At 35.6% G+C, this 18,931-nt stretch overlaps 1 protein-coding gene across 3 annotated transcripts in view; it reads right to left on the bottom strand.

The window, feature by feature from the left end:
- The window catches only part of Tcea1 (transcription elongation factor A1), a 68,458-nt gene that overhangs the window by 22,451 nt on the left and 27,076 nt on the right, over nt 1-18,931 (bottom strand). For all 3 annotated transcript variants that reach the window (XR_015440536.1, XM_087185513.1, XM_004837510.3), the window contains exons 4-9: nt 13,635-13,722; nt 10,735-10,880; nt 9,490-9,546; nt 8,220-8,374; nt 5,582-5,728; nt 1,171-1,242 (exon numbers count right to left, since the gene is read on the bottom strand). Coding sequence is in view for 2 of the 3 variants with exons in the window: in XM_087185513.1 (XP_087041639.1) it covers nt 1,171-1,242; nt 5,582-5,728; nt 8,220-8,374; nt 9,490-9,546; nt 10,735-10,880; nt 13,635-13,722 (665 nt within the window). In the remaining variant the exon portion in view is untranslated. The remainder of the gene's footprint in view (nt 1-1,170; nt 1,243-5,581; nt 5,729-8,219; nt 8,375-9,489; nt 9,547-10,734; nt 10,881-13,634; nt 13,723-18,931) is intronic.

The following is an 18,931-nucleotide window of genomic DNA, read 5'->3' as shown; positions in this document are numbered from 1 at the left end:
ACAGGGCTTCCACACTAAACTACACCCTCAGCACTTTTCATTTTTACTTTAAGACAAGGTCTTGCTAAGTTGCTAAACTGCCTAGACTGAGCTCGAACATACAGTCCTCCTGTTTCAGTCTCCCAGAGTGCTAGGACTCCAGGCATATGCTACTACACCCAGCTTCAACTCACTTCTAATTCTCAAAAAATGTTTTAAGCTACATGAATAATTCGAAACGAGCATTAAACTGAAAAATCTGTAAGTATAAAAGAAAAAAATCTTATACAAACTTCACAAAAACTGACAAATAATGAGCATTTTTTTGAACACTAGAAGGTACTCTACATTTTCTTTCTTACAACCTTCAATGTATTGTTTACACTTAATATATGAGAAAATTACAGCTCAGTGATGGTAAGTGGCTGGTAAGTGATGATAAGGGAATTCAAAATCAGTTTGTATGACTCCAAAGAGTTATTTCTAACATGGGAGCCTCCCAATCCCACACTCCTTATATCCTCAACCTATATATTAATAATAAAAATGTTCTTGGGATTGATATGTAATTCTTCTCCAAGGTTAAATTTTATTTGTAGCTCACAAATCACTAAAGAATGAATTATTTAAATAACAAATTTTCCAGAATCAAAATCAATTAAAACAATGAACATGTACAGCTTTCTTAGAAGTGTAAGAGTGAAAACAAGTCAAGCACTGTGACAAACACCTATAATCCCAGGACTCTGAGAGGCTGAGGCAAAACAATTGCAAGTCTGAGCCTGGCCTGGGCGACTTGGGAACTCAGTGAGCCTCTGTCTCAAAAATTTTCAAAGGGCTGAGGATGGCGCTTAGTGTGCTAAGGTCAGTCCCCGACACACTGGCAGGGTGGAAGCAATTTAATGGATTACAGTATATATAGGACTGTGTCATGCAAACTAAGCATTTAAGACTCTCTCCTGCCATTCCTGCACCAAAACATATATATTAGTTAATAAAATCAAGTTAACTATTTCTAGTAGAGTAAAAAAATACCATATTTTGTTACAAGTAGTTAACCAAGGACTTTCAGAGTACCGAGCAGTGTGAGCATATGGATATACCTTAAACCTCTAGGTGGATGTATGAAAAGCCCAGAAGAAATCATTCTACTATAAACAAGTATGATACGGATCTAAGAAGGGGTCATACCTTCCATCGATTTCCACATTCATTACAGACAACAAATGTTGTCATTGGTTCATCAGCACTGCGAGTTTGTACCTGTAGCAAAATCAAGTAAAACGTATTACTTTTTGTAATATCATTAAAATATCCAGCATATTTTACACAGATATATAATGATCACAATAAACAAGTTCAAATAAGCTAGATAATATTAAAAAAGCATACATGTCCAAACTTCATTTTTCTAAATCCTTCTTTGTCTTTCATATTTAATTTATGCCAGATTAAGTGAAAAACTAATATTCTAAAGCCACCCATTAAATTGTACTTTTAGAAATGGCTAACAAATATGAAAAATATTCATCAGTAAGAAACACAGATGTTCAAGTTTAAACATGTTAATATTCCCTTAAAAATTAGCAAAGATGTAAAGAAAGAACATTTTATTTTGACATATGTAACTGCCATATAGTCCTTCTAAAATTAAATAAGGTAAGGGCTTTAAATACCCATTTTTCTGTAACTTATCCGACATTCTCTAAGATGGTAATTAGAAACATGAATAAATACATACAAAGATATTTGAAGAATATAATTTTATAATTGCATAAATACTGCAAAAATCTTAAACATGCAATAAGGAAATAATACACTAAATTGAATACATCCATTTGATTGAATATTATGTAGCTATTCATATACTTACAAAAGGATTTTTTTCTACAAATAAGAGGATAACGTTTACACTTTGCTAAGTGAAAATAAGTACATAGTATAGTTTTGGATTTAGTTACTATATTTAGAAAAAAATTTACAAAGTATCAGAAACACCAAGACACTGATAATTGTTCTCTATAGATGGTATACAACTGGATGATTTTAAATTTGTTCACAGGCTAGGAGGTGTGGCTCAGAAGTAGAGTACACAGTTAGCATGCATGAGTCTCTAGGTTCAATGCCCAGCACCCACTTCCCCCCCAAAATCCTTGTTTGTATTATTATGTGTTTTCTATAAGCAGGTGAGATAGCCAACCTGACTCGATCTGTGTGAAGTCCAGTGATTCTGGGTGGTCATCTCCCCCTTTCCCCCTTGGGAATCCTCTCAGTTAATGCATGACAGACCCCTGGATCCTGCAGTCTGCAACTATATGTTATCTTTACAACCTTGTAAACTGAATACTCTGCACTTGCGTGATATTTTGTTTCAACTAAACTGTCTGAAACTTCCCCTGATCCCCACTAACTTAGCAAAGTTCTGCTTCTGTAAAATTCCACTTCTGCTCCCCCTCTCCCTGAGCCCTCCCCAACTAGAAGAGCTGCTTAAAAGGACCCTGAAAGCTGCTTTTCCTTGTGGAGAGCTTTCGGGAGCAAGCCACTCTCGAATGCTGGCTGACAATAAAGGACTCAAATTTGGCTCAGACTGGTGGCGATTCTCTATAATCTCTCGCAATTAAGTATAACACAGGTATTAGGTTGCTTAAGTAGTTGTTATGATCATCGCGATCCAGAAATTCTTCTGCTAGATGCACAACCAAAAGAAATGAAGCAGAGTCTCAAAGAGGCACTTGTAAGTGCAAATACATTTACATACAAATCACAGCATCATAGCCAAAAGGTAGAAGCAACCCAAGTATCCAATGGATGAACAGATACACAAAATGTGGTATACACATACAATGGCATTCCATTAAGTCTTAAAAAGGAAGAAAATGCTGACACATGCTACACAATGGGTCAACTTGAGGACATTATGTTGAGTGAAACAAGCCAGTCACAAAAAAGCGAGCACTTTACGATTCCACTTTTATGAAGCATGCAAAATAGTCAAATCAAGAGACAGAAAGTTGATGGTTGGCAGGGGCTGAAGAGAGAGGGAGAGGGAAATGGGGAATTACTGGATTTTTGTTTTGGGTTTGTTTTGTTTTATGGTATTGGGGGTTGAACCTAGGGCATGCTGAACTCCAGCTTTATTGTTTTTAGACAGGGGGTCTTACTGAGTCACCCATGCTGGCCTCTAATTTGCAATTCTCCTGCCTCAGCCTCCTGACTAGCTGGGATTATAGGTGTGTGCCACCATGAATTATTGTTTAATGAGTTCAGAGCTTTAGTTCTGCAAAGGGAAAAACATTATGGAGATTGGATGAACAACACTAAATGTTTTTCTACTGAACTTTAAACTGATTGACAAGGCAAATTATCATAACTGAAATTTTTCTTTAAAAAATTAAAGAGAAGCTGATGGTACAGGCCTGTAATCCCAGTTTTTGGGAGGCTGAGACAGAAGAATCATTGCGAGTTCAAGGCCAGCCTGGGCTGCACAGTGAGTTCAAAATGAACTATATAACAAGACCATGTCAATCAATCAATCAATCAATAGACCAGGCATGATCCCAGCTACTCATGAGTCTAAAACAGATGATTGCTTTAGCTCCGAAGTTAAAAGCCAGCATGGACAACATAGCAAAATCCCATCTCAAATAAATACATTATATATATATACACACATATATAACTCAGCAAGAATAAAAAACTAATATAATTTTTAAAGATTTATACAAGATTACAGATTTCTCAACTTCACTGGAAAGAATTACTGAAATCAAATGTTTGAACGACAGAAAGGTTTTCTCTAAACCTACATTCCTGAATGAAGATATTTTTTAATTTAATGAAGTTGGGGGCTGGGGATTTAGCTCAGTGGTTTCGCTGTCTGCTGTGCAAGCGCAAGGACCCGAGTTCGATCCCTGGTACCAAAAAAAAAAATTTAATGAAGTTATAGCATGAGCCAAAATACTAACAATGCTATACTTTGAATATATTTCAATTTAATAGGAGATAGTAAAATCCTAGTTTATCACTTCAAAGATCAGAAACTTCATAACTTGTAAATTATCAACATGACTTTTCATTCAGTCAAAGCCCAAAGGAAGGCAAGGAAGCACCATTTTGAAAATAGCACCTTCCGCTTATTTAAGAGGCCTTCAGATAAGATAGTCCTTTTACTAGTCTTTATATAAACTGACTACTGCTATCTGAGGCCCTGGAAGTAGACATAAGGAAACTTTCATTCATGGAGAAAATTTGTAATCTCTTGGTGTTTACATGGTAACCAAGAGTCACACTTAATTCTTCCTGTCAGTTATTTTCCTGAGAACTTTGGGAAGTTTTTTTTTAAATCTAAAGACACATTCACTTCTAGACTAGGATCCAGGTTCTTTCTCTTAAAATAAACAAATGTGATATTTGCATTTTTTTCTTACCTGTCTATAATCTGATTATATAACTATATTACTACTATTTTGCTGAGATTTTTCTACCTAACAGAAAATAGTGCAAGGCCGGGGATTTAGTTCAGTGGTCCCACCACCTTCCTCGAAAGCACAAGGTCCTGAGTTCAATCCCCAGCACCAAAACCAAACAAACAAAAAAGAAAATAGTGCAACTCAAACTCAAATTTTTCTGAAACCACTTTCACCGTATGTTGATACATTTCAATAACTATCAGTATTAAAACTTCTACAAAATGAAACACTAAAACTTGCAACTATGACTAAATAAAGACTTCAAAAGGGTAAGGAGCTTTAAACAAGGTTAAATCAAGTATATCTGAAGACAGAGTACTATATGTCTGTAAAAAGTAAGAGGAAGAAGCTCATGTAACATTCTATCATATACTACTAAATCTGAGAAATGAAACATATCATGGTCTTTAAGGGGGAAATTTTTGAGTTCAGCATATTATATAGTACAAAAATCTTTTTGGCAAATGAAATTTAAGACTGCGATAAAATCATTTTTACACAGACACATGCACCCAAAAAACATAATTCTTTTCAACTGTTCAAGGACAAAAAAGTCAATCACATCATATTATGAATGTAAAAGGAATCAACATGTAACATAAAAGAATAGATATCTGGAGGCCAGTTGAGCCTGAAGTACCTGCATGCTGTGTGAGAGAGGGAAGAACTTTCTTTATATTATATAGGCCTACAAACTAAAAGGAATTATGGCCTTAAAGTTTACATACTAACCAGTAACCAACTGTTTATGAGCTGTTAGTAAACAACATGGTTATTTTTATTACCTCCTACATTTTATCAATTTTAATTGCTATAGCTTTTACAGAAACTTTTCATGAAAGCATAAATATATCAACTTATTTTCATTAACTGAAAATAAGAAAGTATTAAGTAAAGTATTAAGAAAGTACTCTTGGACCAGGGATTTAGCTCAGTGGCACCATGCCTGCCTCGCAAGTGAAAGGTCATGAGTTCGATCCCTGGTACCAAAAAAGAATAAAAGAAAGTATTCTTAACATATCTCTTGAAAAATATCACACAAAGTACTAGTAATTATCATTGTTACTTGTTCAAACAACAGGAGTTGCAAACATTCTTAATATGAAAATAAGAATCTGTAAGTAATCACAAACCTGTGTGTAAGTACAATTCTTCTTTTTACATTTGCCACATGTGAATAAATCAGTCTGGGTTCCTCCTGTCTTGGCCATCTGATGTTCTCTGATGGCTTCTCTGGTCAAGTTTTTCCGCATCTCTTTGAGCTCATCACTAGCCATTTCCTATGAGAGATGTGACAATACCACAAAAGGAAGAAAAAAAAAAAATATATATATATATATATATATTTCCATCCTTTATCTTAAATGCTTTTATGCTCAATTAGGTTAATATTAATAAAATTAAATCATCTTCAAAAGTTTAAAAAACTTTAAATTATTTTTCCTTAGAGTTACTTGTAAGAATATGCTTTCTTTAAAAATTTCTTCAAGGGCCAAGGATTTAGCTCATTGGCACTGCACCTGCCTCACCAAGCACAAGGTCCTGAGTTTGATCCCCACTACCAAAAAAAAAAAAGAAAAATTTCTTCAAATATTCACTAAGTTTGTGTTCACCAGTTGATGAACTCATTAGATAAAAGGCAAATGGAGAATTTACAATGGAGGAATCATCACCCACGTCCACTGACAAATGCTAGTATGCTAACAGGAAAGCAACAAGACATTAGGTGCCTCTTGATGTGAGACAACTGACGTAAAAAGCATCATTTATGAAATATTTAAGCCGGAAAAAAACTTGAACTTGAATGTAATCAAGCCTGCAGAACTACCTTCCAGTGTAGAGAAAACAGGATAGAAAAATTAAGTAACACCATGAAGAAGAAACACAAATTCATACTGTGAGATGAAGAATTACACAATGTGGGATTCAAAAGTCATCTCTTCAACAAGGCACCATAATAAAGGGGGGAAAAGCAGAAAAGAGGGATGCAAGGTGCCAGGAAAAGAGACTTGTCAATTAAACAATAAAAAAACATTCATAGACTAAACTAAAGGTAAAGTGTAGACTAGATACTGATATAAAGTAAATGTATAAACAGGAAAACATGAATATGAACTAGACATTACATTATACCATGAAATTATTGTTAGCTTTGTTGAATGTGGGATGACAATATAGTGTCATAAGAAAAAATATATTTTTAAGATGTATCCCAAATATATAAAAGTAAAGAGATATGTTTGTGATTCACTTATGAATAAATTCAAGAAAAAAATGGTAATACAAAAAAAGAGTTAGGGGCTGGGCATGGTGGAACATGCCTATAATCCCAGCATTTCATTCGGGAGGCTGAGGCAGGAGGATCACTGAGAGTTCAAGGCCAGCCTAGCTACATAGTGAGACCCTGCCTCAAAAAAGAAAAAAAAAAAAAAAATATATATATATATATATATATATATATGTATATATATATATATATATATATAGCATTGTCTTTGGGCTGGGGATTTAGCTCAGTGGTGCCATGCCTGCTTTGCAAGCACAAGGTCCTGAGTTCAATCTTCGGTACCAGAAAAAAAAGAGTGACAGCTTGATATGGTGGTACATGCCTGTAATTCCAGCTCTTGGGAGGCTGAGGTAGGTGGATTCACCATGAGTTTGAGGCCAGCCTAGGCTACACAGTGTGTTCAAGGCCAGCCTTAACTACCTAGCAAGATCCTATCTTAAACAAAAAAAATCACATAAATAAACAAAAAGGGTGACAAATTCTCAGAACACTGATAGATGCTTGAGTGATGGAAACTTGTGATCTCATTATATGCTAGGGAAGTGCTCTACCACTGAGCTACACCTCCACCTCTCATCCCCTTTCTAAAATCTGATTTTGAGATGGGGTCTTGCAGAGTCACCCAGGCTTGTCTCAACTCACAATCCTGCCTCAGCCTCCTGAGTGGCTGGGATTATAATGTGCACCACCACACAGAGCTTTGCAAGTTTTATTAGCTATGGAGAAAGACAAATTCACTACAGCAACTGTCTATTAACAGCAATGACTATAAATAGTAAGCTATGAATTTCATTTTTTCCATCATTCTCTATGTTACAATCCTTAACAATCCTTAGCTTACAACCAATCTTAATAGTGTTCAACCAAGAAAAAACCATAGAGTACAAAGTCTGTTTGCGATTAGAAATTCACAATCCTTAGGCTGGGGATTTAGCTCAGTGGTTCTGCTGCCTGCCTCGCAAGCACAAGGAGCCAAGTTCAATCCCTGGTGCAAAAAAACAAAAAAAAAAAGAAATTCACAATCCTATATGAATTCACATAAAAATGAAACACTTTTGGTTTTAGACAATGATTTAATGTAGTACACAAAGAATATTAAAACAGGGCCGGGGATTTAGCTTAGTGGTTCTGGCGCCTACCATGAAAGTACAAGGTCCTGAGTTCAATACCCAGTACCAAAAAAAAAGGATATTAAAACAGCTACAGAGCAGGTAAAGTATGTCAACAGGCTCAGTAACCTTAAATACTTATATTTACATATAAATAGAACAGCTAGTAGGAATTTATTATATATGCAATATTTACGTAGCACTTTTTTTTTTTTGGTACCAGGGATTGAACTTGGGTCCTTGCACTTGTGGGCCAGGCGGCGGAACCACTGAGCTAAATCCCCAGCCCTATGTAGCACTTTTATGATCTAAATAGGTTTTACACTTGACATCATAGAATCACATCACAGAAACTTTACATAAAGGTATGCTCACCTCTGCCGTCATTCTAGCAAATAAGTCAGGAGGAATATTCCCACACAGTACATTTTTCCTTAAATTTGGATTCTTTGCATCTTTAAGATTTGATATTCTACTTCGTACTCTATTTTTATATTTCATGTCTGTATTTCTTATTTCTTGATATATAGGTACTTGGCTATTAAGGAAAAAAAGTTAAATTATGAAGATCACTTTTTTTCTGTTCTGCCAAATAAGAATTCCTGAAATTTCTAAGCAGTTCACAAAAATTGTCTCTAATTTAAATCAAGGTAAAAACAAGACATGTGTCTCATTCCTTTATTTGTAACTGGCAAATAATAGTGTTTATGCTCTGGATGAGTATTTCTCAATGTTTAATGCTAGCCACATGCAAAATCAACAGTTTTTAAAAATTCAGGTAATCAATCCAAGTGAACACATTTTTGAAAAGGAGTTTGAGTTATACAACTTTAACTTGCCCAAATCTGAATTCCAATAAGAATCTTAAGTCTCAGCAGCCATGGTCCCAGTTCTACTGAGGCCTTCTGAGAGGAGACCTTTCAAAGGGCCCTGGAAGTTCACTTCTTTCCAGCTCAGCACGCGTTAAGTTCAGTAGGTCTTTCTCCACAGGTCAGGTCACAAAGAGAGCTCTGGATAGTATCATCTGTCACCTAGATATTCTCTGTTCTTCCCTTATGCAGGATGTGTTTCCCAGAGCCCTTTCTGTGGTACCCAGCATGAATATACTTCCCTCTAGGACAGTGGCTAATTTACGGCATGTGTGCCGCAGCTGGCTGGCTGTTACCATTGAAAGCTCTAAAAGGTTCACCATCACTGCTCTAGGATGAGCTCAGGGGACCGTGTAGTTTCCTGAGATACCCTTGTTGAGAAATCTTCACACTTACATGTGTGTTTTCCCTGCCCTTCTGCACAACTTAAATTCAGATGCTACATTCTCAATTTTCAAGGCAAAAAAATAAAATAATGCCAACATGACGTGTTATTTACTTTTGAGTGATAGAAAGAAACAAGCTAACGTGAATGTTCTTCTCCTTCCTGACAAAAACAATACAATCAAGAAGGAAACTGATGGGCCAGGGATTTAGCACAGTGGTGCTGCCGCCTGCTTCGCAAGTGCCAGGTCCTGAGTTCGAACTCCAGCACCAAGGAAAAAAAAAAAAAGAAATTGAAAAATAAACCTTTAAATCACATACCAAAAGAAAAAATTTATAATCAATTTAGCAGATTACTTCAAACAGTTATGATTATGCACACAAAAGGATATCTTCCTCAATCTGAGATCCTAGTTCTTCCTCATCAGCTCCAATTGCAACGTAGTCATCTAAAAACAGGTATAAAGAAGCATCAAGTTATTATAACATATTAAAAGTACAGTATGAGGTAAGTTAAAACTGTACTCTTATTTCTTCAACCCCATTTGTGTCACATAAAGAATCCTTTTAGTTTAATTTCATTAGAATCTGTTATCTTACTACCCACTAGACTCCTCCTCTGGGATTCACCTAATATCCACAGTGCTCCTGCATTGATGACTCCTTTTCCCTCAGGAGTGGGGAAGTAATTCAACTAGCAGGCAATTCCTCATTCACAACTCCATAAATTCTGGTTGTTCCAGCAGAGTGGAGAAAGTTACAGAAAGAACTGTCTGTCTCCTGTGACTCAGGCTTCAATGCAAAGAAACCATTCATTTCATCTGCCAATCACATACACGGACACACTCAGAAGACTCCTATACAAATATTCAAAAGGATAGAAAGAAATAAATAGAAACTAGAGAGAAAATGAAAATATACATATAAAGAGACAGTAAGGAAATCAAAGTAGAAAGAGCAGAATAAGGAAAACAACAGGTCAAACTAGCTATGTTTCAGCATATTCGAAAAGTATGAATTTGTATGATTTTTATTTATGTATATGAAACTTGTTCTTTTTTAAACTGATAAGTTGTACTCCATATTTATGGAGTAGCATGTTATGTTTCACTATATTTACAACTTCAAAGCCAAAATTTTACACACTAAGACTAGATACGTTCAAATTAAAGTTTCCATAAAAAAAATCAAGATTGCTTTTCTACTTAAAAAATGAAAAATGAAAAAAAGGGGAAAATGAAATTATTACATGCCATATGTCACACAAAAATTTATATTGTTAACTCTCAATGTAAGGACAGAGTAAGCAGTATGCACAGTTAAATGCAGGAAAATGAAAAATTGTGGGAGAAAAGTTTGTATTACCGTGAATTAGGAAAAGCAGCCATATATTAAGGGAATCTATTTCTTGGAGTTACATAGTAATAACTAGATGTCCTATTATAAAGTAATACGTAGGTACTCTTCTTTCTCTCATCCTTCAGAGACCACTACTAGCAACAACTTCTCCCAGTGCTAAGTAAGCAGAATGGGCAGCTATCAAGAAAGAGGAGGATGCTTGTAAAATAGTAATTTAGAGGTGGAGATGGTGGCAATGAAAAGGCTGACAAACAACACACAACATACATGAAACTTACCTCCTGTTCTGAGAGCTGCAGCAAGCATCTCCCTACACTTTAACCGCACAGAATCTGAAGTGCTTGGTGCTCGAGGAAAAGATGAAACGTAGGTATCTCGAGCATTTGTCTCATCCTTTCTGCTGCTTACATTGCTACTGGAACTACTACAAAATACACCCCCCACACACACATACAAAAATAAAAAATCAGGAGAAACCCTCTTAAAGTAAGAACATGTTTTCATTCTCTAAAAACAACTTTTTGCCTAAATAGATAAGATAGTATTTCAGTAACTCTTACATAAGGAAAAGTTGCCTGCAAATAGATTGAAAACAAGTTAATAAAAGTTTTTAAATTTAAGAAAGAGACAAGTTTCAAGTCTTTTTAAAAATACCAGATATTTTACCTTGATTGTTCTTTCACTCATTAAACAATATTTTAATAGAGAAAATACACATATACTTCATTACATGTGAGGCAAAGACCTTGGTTTGAAGAAAAGAATGAAGGGGGCCGGGGATTTAGCTCAGCGGTTCTTCTGCCTACCTCGCAAGCACAAGGTCCCGAGTTCGATCCCCAGTACCAAAAAAAAAAAAAGAAAAGAATAAAGGGATGGGACCAGAGAATATGGCAATGCCATCAAAACGAAAGGGTGAAAAAAACCTTTTGAAAAACCCTATTTAAATTAGATAACAAGGGTCTAACAAGACAAACACTCTTCAGAGGAAAGCCAGGTGTATTGAGAAGTCTAGAGACTATGAAAAGGTCTCATCTCCCTGGAAACATCAATTCAATATGTCTATCAGCCTTCATACACAATAATGTGAGTTTGAAAATAGGGTATATATCTAAACTTCAAGTATATAAAAGTGATGAAAATGTGCTAAGAATTTGCTTTTCCTTCATTATATATTTAAAATATTTCCCTATATTTTATATTTTCAAGGTATTAAGCCAGTGACCCTGAATGTAAAACAATTAAAAGTACACTTTAAGGGCCGGGGATTTAGCTCAGTGGTTTTGCCACCTGCTGCGCAAGCGCAAGGACCCGAGTTCGATCCCCAGTACCAAAAAAAAAGTACACTTTAAAAATTCATTAAGTTGGGCCAGGGATCTAGCTCAGTGGTTTCGCCGCCTGCCTCGCAAGCGGAAGGACCTGAGTTCGATCCCTAGTACCAAAAAAAAAAAAAAAAGTAAAATTCATTAAGTTATAGTCTATACTTTTCAAAAGTATCTAGGTCAGGAAAGACAGCAATGGACTAAGAAACTATTCCAGTTAAAGGAAACCAAACAGATAAAAACTAAATGCAATATATGGTCCTGGATGATACTTTAGAAAAATGTTTTTCCTTTGCAATAAATGACATTTTTGAGAGCTGCATAAATATGAATGTCTTGATTAAAATATTCTATCAATGTTAATTTCCTGATACCGATAGCTGTATTACAGGTTTTTGTGGGGGGTTTTTTTGGTACCAGAGATCCAACTACGGTCCTTGCGCTTACAGGGCAGGCAGCAGCAGCACTGACCTAAATTCCCGGCCCTGTAGTATAGTTCCATGTAAGAAAATATACCTATTCTTAGGAAATATGCACTGATGTACAGTACTGAGAGGTATAAAAGGAATGTCTGCAATCACTCTTATTTAGTCCAAAATAAAATTAGTTCATGTGGATACACACACAAGTATATAACAGGAGCAACTAGGTAAGAACTTATAAAAATTCTTTGTTCTATTTTTGCAATTTTCTAAAAGTCTAAAGTTATCTCAAAACAAAAAGAAAAAACTTCATAAATTTTATGAGCAACTGCTGTTAACTCTACCTTTGGCTTACCCCTACAGTTCTGGGGATTGAATCTAGGGCCTCAAACCTACTAGGCAAGTGCTTTATCACTGAGCCATACCCCCAGCCCACTAGGCTTTCCTCTTTTAACATCAAGTATAGTTAGTACAAATTATACATAAAATTACAGTGTATTTAATAAAAGAATGATTACTACATGATTAATTCTGGCAAAGCATCAAGAAATAAAGTTAAAATAGATAGTAGCCTTAATGTCTTAAATATGTCTAAGACTCTAAGTGGGGTTATTATACAGTAGTTTAAAATTCAGGGACAGAAAAGAGTTTTGAAGTTACTGCTATCAAGCAGAGCTTGTAAAACCTGAGTGTGTCATAAGTGCCTGAAAAGCTTATTAAAAACAGAATTCTGGGCCACCACCAGGATTCTTGACTCAGTAGTTCCAGGTTAAGGCTGAGGTATCAGGCTCCTTGCTCTTTGAGACACACTTTGAGAACCACTGCTATAAGTCAGTGTCAACTGTTAAAACTGTAAGCTTCTCAAAAACAAAGAAACTATTTGTATTTATTACACATATCATCCATTATGGCAATATGTAGGTACTGCACAGTTCATGATGGTATGTGTTAGCAAAGAATAAATGTAGTGACCTCACAGGAGCTGAGAACAATCTGAACCCTTCATAGGTAAACTTTACACTTTAAGTTCCTAGGATAAATAGCTAAATTTGGAAGGAAAAAAGCACAGAAAGGGGAATGAGATCCAGGACCAAAAGAAATCTAAAAAAAAAAATGTAGTAATGAGAAGTAACCATCTGAATTGCTGGTCAGTACGTTCTTTATCAATTTTATAGATGCCTATCTCAGCAATCCCATTCAATCAAATGTATTGAGTACAATGTGAATAACTATTTATACAGTCTTCTCTTTTAAATTTCTAGGAAATCTTGCTAAAAACCTTAGAATAAATGTACTAGTTATATAAATGTTCTAGTTTCATTTGATTGGAAAATTAAAAGAGGAGTGTATTATATGACCAGAAGACAATGGAGGAAGTGATGGAGCAGGTAAAACTATCTGACTTCAACATCAATGACTTAACATAAAGTGCAATACCTTTCTTCTCTTGCTTCAGGGCTATTCTGTGATGTAATCGCAGGTTCTTTTTTCTTTTCTTCAGAGTCTCTGTCATTTGATGGCCCATCTAAAAATATGAACCTCTAAGTTCTTAGCATTTGTTAAAAATAAAAACAAATTAAACACTGCTTATTAAAGGCTATTTATGAAAAAATACAATATAATGCTATGTTTCCCACAATAAAGTTTATGTATATTGTATTAGTATACTAATTTGGTAATTTTCACAATGCACATTCATGGGCACTCCTAAATACTGTAAGTTCTCTCATCTGGTAGGAACTACAAATTCAAATGCCAAAGTGATCCTAAAAGTTTAGGAAGAAGGGAAGGAAAAAATATGAAAACAAATATGAGCATGTCAAAAGCACAAATGGACTGAGGATGTAGCTTAGCAGCACAGCACATGCCTGGCAAGCATGAGGCCCTGAGTTCAATTCCAGGTATCAAAAAAAAAAAAAAAAAAAAAAAAAGAAAGCACAGTGTACATAATGCAAGACTTTTAACAATTTTTCATGAAATCAAAAAATTTACCCTATTTCCAGTCCTGTGAACAAAGAAAATTTTCAGGGGCCGGGGTTTTAGCTCAGTGGTGCCACTGCCTGCCTCACAAACGCAAGGTCCCAAGTTTGATCCCCAGTACCAAAAACAAAAAAAGAAAACAAAAAGAAAGAACATTTTCATAGAAAATAACTCAGGATTAGTAAGACCTACCCAGCATCTCCTCTATCTTTAAATGATCTGTAAAATAAACAGTACCTAAGTTTTAAATACTAAAGAGCTAACTCATAAGAGATATATTTGGGCTTGTGTGTCTGATTTATATCACTTAACGTTATGGTCTCAAGGTAAGTAATAGGAAATAGGAAGACAGATCTTTTACAAAGGGAAAAGAGAACCAAGAGGTGGAGGCAGGTGAGGGAAAGAGGATGAAACAAGGAGTTAAAATGTGTTACGCACATGCACCAACTCCCCACAAGGAATTATAATCATCACATAAATGCAAACAGGTATTAATAAAAAATAAAAGTTAGAAAAAAATGACTTAAACAGCAATGAGACACTGAAAATAGATGTAAAACAGACTGAGACAATGTAATATTACTCTTCCCCCAAAATAAGACTTAACTGAAAAATAAGCCCTAGCATGATTTTTTAGGATGTTGTGATATAAACCCTACGCCCTAAACAAGCCCCAGTAAGATGGTCAGCCAGACAGATACATTTAGCATGTCTGCTGCAATACACAATGGAAATATTGAATTGTAAAATAATGTTGATATTAATACTTAAAATAAATGATAATATAAATTATAATTATTTGTAAATATCCAAGTGGGCACCTTTGGACAAAAGGTAAATGCCTATGTAAACAGATGAACTCAAGATTTATTCCTGAATGACCAACTGGAATACAGACATAATTCACAAATAATGTGCATATTTGATAATGGACATGATTGTAATATGAATCTTCATAATTCAATACATCATGTGTGGTAATGGACATACTTAATCCACTGGTGTGAAATAAACAAATGTTTTCTGAACTTTGGTGCTAAATTTTTCACAGCTTTTGTGTGGATCATAATTGTTGGGGGGGGGCAGGTACTGGGGATCAAATGCAGGACCTTGCACTTTCGAGCCAGGCGGCACCACTGAGCTAAAACCCTGCACGCCCCACCACCATCATTCTTAACTGTCATCATGTGTTACCACTTCTGTTTCACAAGTCTTCAATTAACACTTGATTTAATGGAAACTTTGTGAAGCCTAGCTGGCAAGAGGTCCTGACTTGAGTGAAGAATGAATTCATGGGATAAAACCACTGACATAAAATCATTTAAGGAGAGCTTGACTGCTGCACATGAGAGGTTAGGGCAAATGGTGTTACAGGAATGGAGTCACAAGAAATTCGGGCCAGCGGGCCAGGGGTGTAGCTCAGCAGCACAATGCCTGCCTGGCAAGTTCGAGGTCCTGAGTTCGATTCCTAGTACCAAAAAAAAGAAATTCAGGCTAGAATTCGGGGTCTGGAGAGTGACAATGTTCCAGTGGAGCTGGTACATGTATATAACACATTCCTTTTTTCATCCCCTTTCCCTCCCCTCCCTCCCCAAACCATCCCCCCCTTTTGGTACATGTTTGTAGTACATAATGTTTACATTCCTTGTGTGGGGTCGGTTCACAAATAACACATACCAATTTCTTTTTTTTTAATCACTATCCCTTCCCTCCCTCTCTGTTCCGTCCATCTCTCACTTCTCTTCCCTTTTAAGAACAATCTTATCTCCCTACTTATTATCTTTTACTTTGCTCTTTATTTTTACTGTGTTTCTCATGTGATATTTAGTTTTTGTGTTTATTTTCCTTGAAATTATGATCTTAAGGTGCATCCATTTTCCTATAAATGAGTCAAGTTTATCTTTCTTTATGGCACAGCACTCCATGGTGTGTAAATACATTTTTTTAATCCATTCATCTGTTGCTTGATATACAGGCTGCTTACAATTAGCCATTATGAATTGTGCCGCTATAAACATGGGTATGCATGGATCTCTGTAATATAATGTCTTTAACTAGATACCTAGAAGGGGAATAGCTGGTTCAAATGGAATTTCTAGTTTTAGTTTTTGGAGGAATCTCCATACTGATTTCCACAGTGGTTTTAACAGTTTACATTCCCACAAAACAGTGTTGAAGGGTTCCTTTTGCCCCCATAGCCTCTCCAGCATTTATTATTTGATTGCTTTATGATGGTCATTCTTTCTGGAATAAGATGGGCTATGAGTAATTTTAATTGCTTCAAAATTAAATGAACTATAAACCTAGTTTTCATTTGTCTTTAAAGGCCAGATTCTTAGAAAAAAAACTTTATTCTGAAAGTTTCAAATTTTCACAAATATAATAAGAATAGTACAAAGAACTTCCATATATGTATTACAGAGAATTCTCCAACTGTTACCATTCTGCACATTTGGTTTCTCGTTCCCTTCTTCCTTTTGCTATATAGACATGCATGTGTATGCACACACACATATACATACTCATCTACACAGACATATTTTTCTATTTGAAAATAAATTGCAGATATTATGCTCTTTATCCATAAATGTCTCAGTGTTTGCTAACAATATAAGACATTCTTTCATATAACTACAGAGAATAACCAGTAAATTAACAGTGGTACAAATTGTACCAACCTTCTACAAACTGTCAACTGTCCCAATAATGATCTTTTTTTTGGTACCGGGGATTGAACTCAGGACCTTGCACTTTGAGAGGCAGGCGGTGGCACCACTGAACTAAATCCCCGGCCCCCAATAATGATCTTTACAGGAACGTTTTTTTTCTAGTCTAGAACCCAACACAGATTCAAGTATTAAATTTAGTTTTCTCAAAATCTCATTTAAAATTTTGGAGGCTTACAAAATTGTAATTTTTAGTTCCTTGTTTCGAAGCTCTTACAAATAATAAATTTGTGTTGTTATTGTTGTCTTTGAAATTTGAACAGGTTCATTTTTCCTGGTTTTTTTCTTCCATAAAAGGCTGAAAGCTGCTTAGAGAAATGGTTGACTCCAGGGCTGGAGCCAGGAAGATAGATTATTACACAAATATACCAGTATCTTGTAGTTGCAGAACATAAGAAAATGATCAAAATACTGAAGTGAACTTTCCAAAGGAAGCCAGAAACCAACATACTGGGAAAGTCTACCAATCTTTCCAGCTAATGAGGTTTTTCAGCATAGATTTAATGGTGTTATAAAATTCCCAGATAACGTTCATATTCAAATTTATCAAAAAATGTTAATCTTCTCCTGCAGTCTTACTATTTTTCCCTCCAGCATTCAGTAGTCAGACCCAAACCTAAAAGTCATTGTGATGTTTTCCTCTCCGACCTCACCCTCACCTGCTGTAACAGCTAAGGTTTTATTTTTGAACTTTAGTCCCATCTTCTTTTGCATTACTGTCCAAGTCCTCCTCCTAAAACACAAATCTCCTGTGCAACTTCATGTGATTGGGTCCATCCCAATCCTCTGCAGGCTCACCGTTTCTTAGTACTGCAGTGCACAAGACAGCTAAACTCCCTCCCATGTTCTGAGATACCCTTGACACACAGAGGACAGGCCCAGAATGCTCTCCCCAACACATTTCACAGTTCCACCCCCTCAGTATTAGCGCTCCTGATTTTAACCTGATTGTCCCTCTTCGAAGATCCTTCATACCCAGTGAGGCAGTTATGCTCTACATGTCTTTTGTTTATTCCCCTGTATTATAAATACAGATTTACTGGTGTTCTTGACTCTGCTTTTTATTTCTGTGCCCCGTAACTACCACCATGAGGGTATGTTGGAGATGAAACTGGAAAAATTGTTTCACAAATTCAACCTTAGTTTTAGGAAAAGAATTTAGAATTTGCCAAATCAAAACTGAAAAAAATATTTTAACAGAAAAACAAGTTTATATAACTTCCCTAAATTATTATATGGAATATACTGTTTTCAACATCTCTAAATTTTTATTCTACTCCATCATGTCTCATGGACAGTACATACGTAGACCTTATTTTTATCCTTTATTTTAATAAGCTATTGACTTTATGAAGAATTTTGCAGTTCACCTTTTGCACGGTATCTAAAGTTGATATTTGTGCCCACCTATTGACCTTCATTCCACTCTATCCCCTCAGATTATCTCAGAATCCACTTCAAAACTTAATCTTTGGGCTGGGGATTTAGCTCAGTGGTTTCACCACCTGCCACACAAGCACAAGGATTCGAGTTCGATCCCTGGTACCAAAAATAGTAATAATCATCATCATCATCATCATCTTCAAGGAACATTTTTAAAAGTTTTAGTTTTTGTTGTTGTTATTTTTGAGACAGGGTCTCACTATGTAGTTCAGGGTGTCCTTGAACTACTATGTAGCCCAGGCTGGCCTTGAACTTGCACTGATTCTTCTGCCTTAGCCTCCCAACTGCTGGGTTTGCATGAGTGCATCACTACACCGGGCTTATTGTTTAGTTTTGATCACTAAAAGTATATCTTTCATTAAATTTGTCAAAAGAAAAAACTTATTTCTGCTTGCTTATTCCATGTCTTCATCTTAGAAGCATTTAAATAGGTTTATGCAGAATGATTTAATGAATATCTACTATAGTTCTCCACAGGAAAATGAATCTTCTATAGTTGGAGAAATCTATGCAAAGAATTAGGGATGAACTTCCAATTAGCATTGTTCAACTTTAGACCAGAATAAGTTCAAGTTTGTGCTCCAG

This window comes from Heterocephalus glaber, unplaced genomic scaffold, assembly GCF_053883595.1.
Source record: "Heterocephalus glaber isolate CG9 unplaced genomic scaffold, H.glaber_assembly_v1.0 deba00000281, whole genome shotgun sequence".
Classification (NCBI taxonomy): domain Eukaryota; kingdom Metazoa; phylum Chordata; class Mammalia; order Rodentia; family Bathyergidae; genus Heterocephalus; species Heterocephalus glaber.
This window is presented reverse-complemented; position numbering and strand designations above follow the sequence as displayed.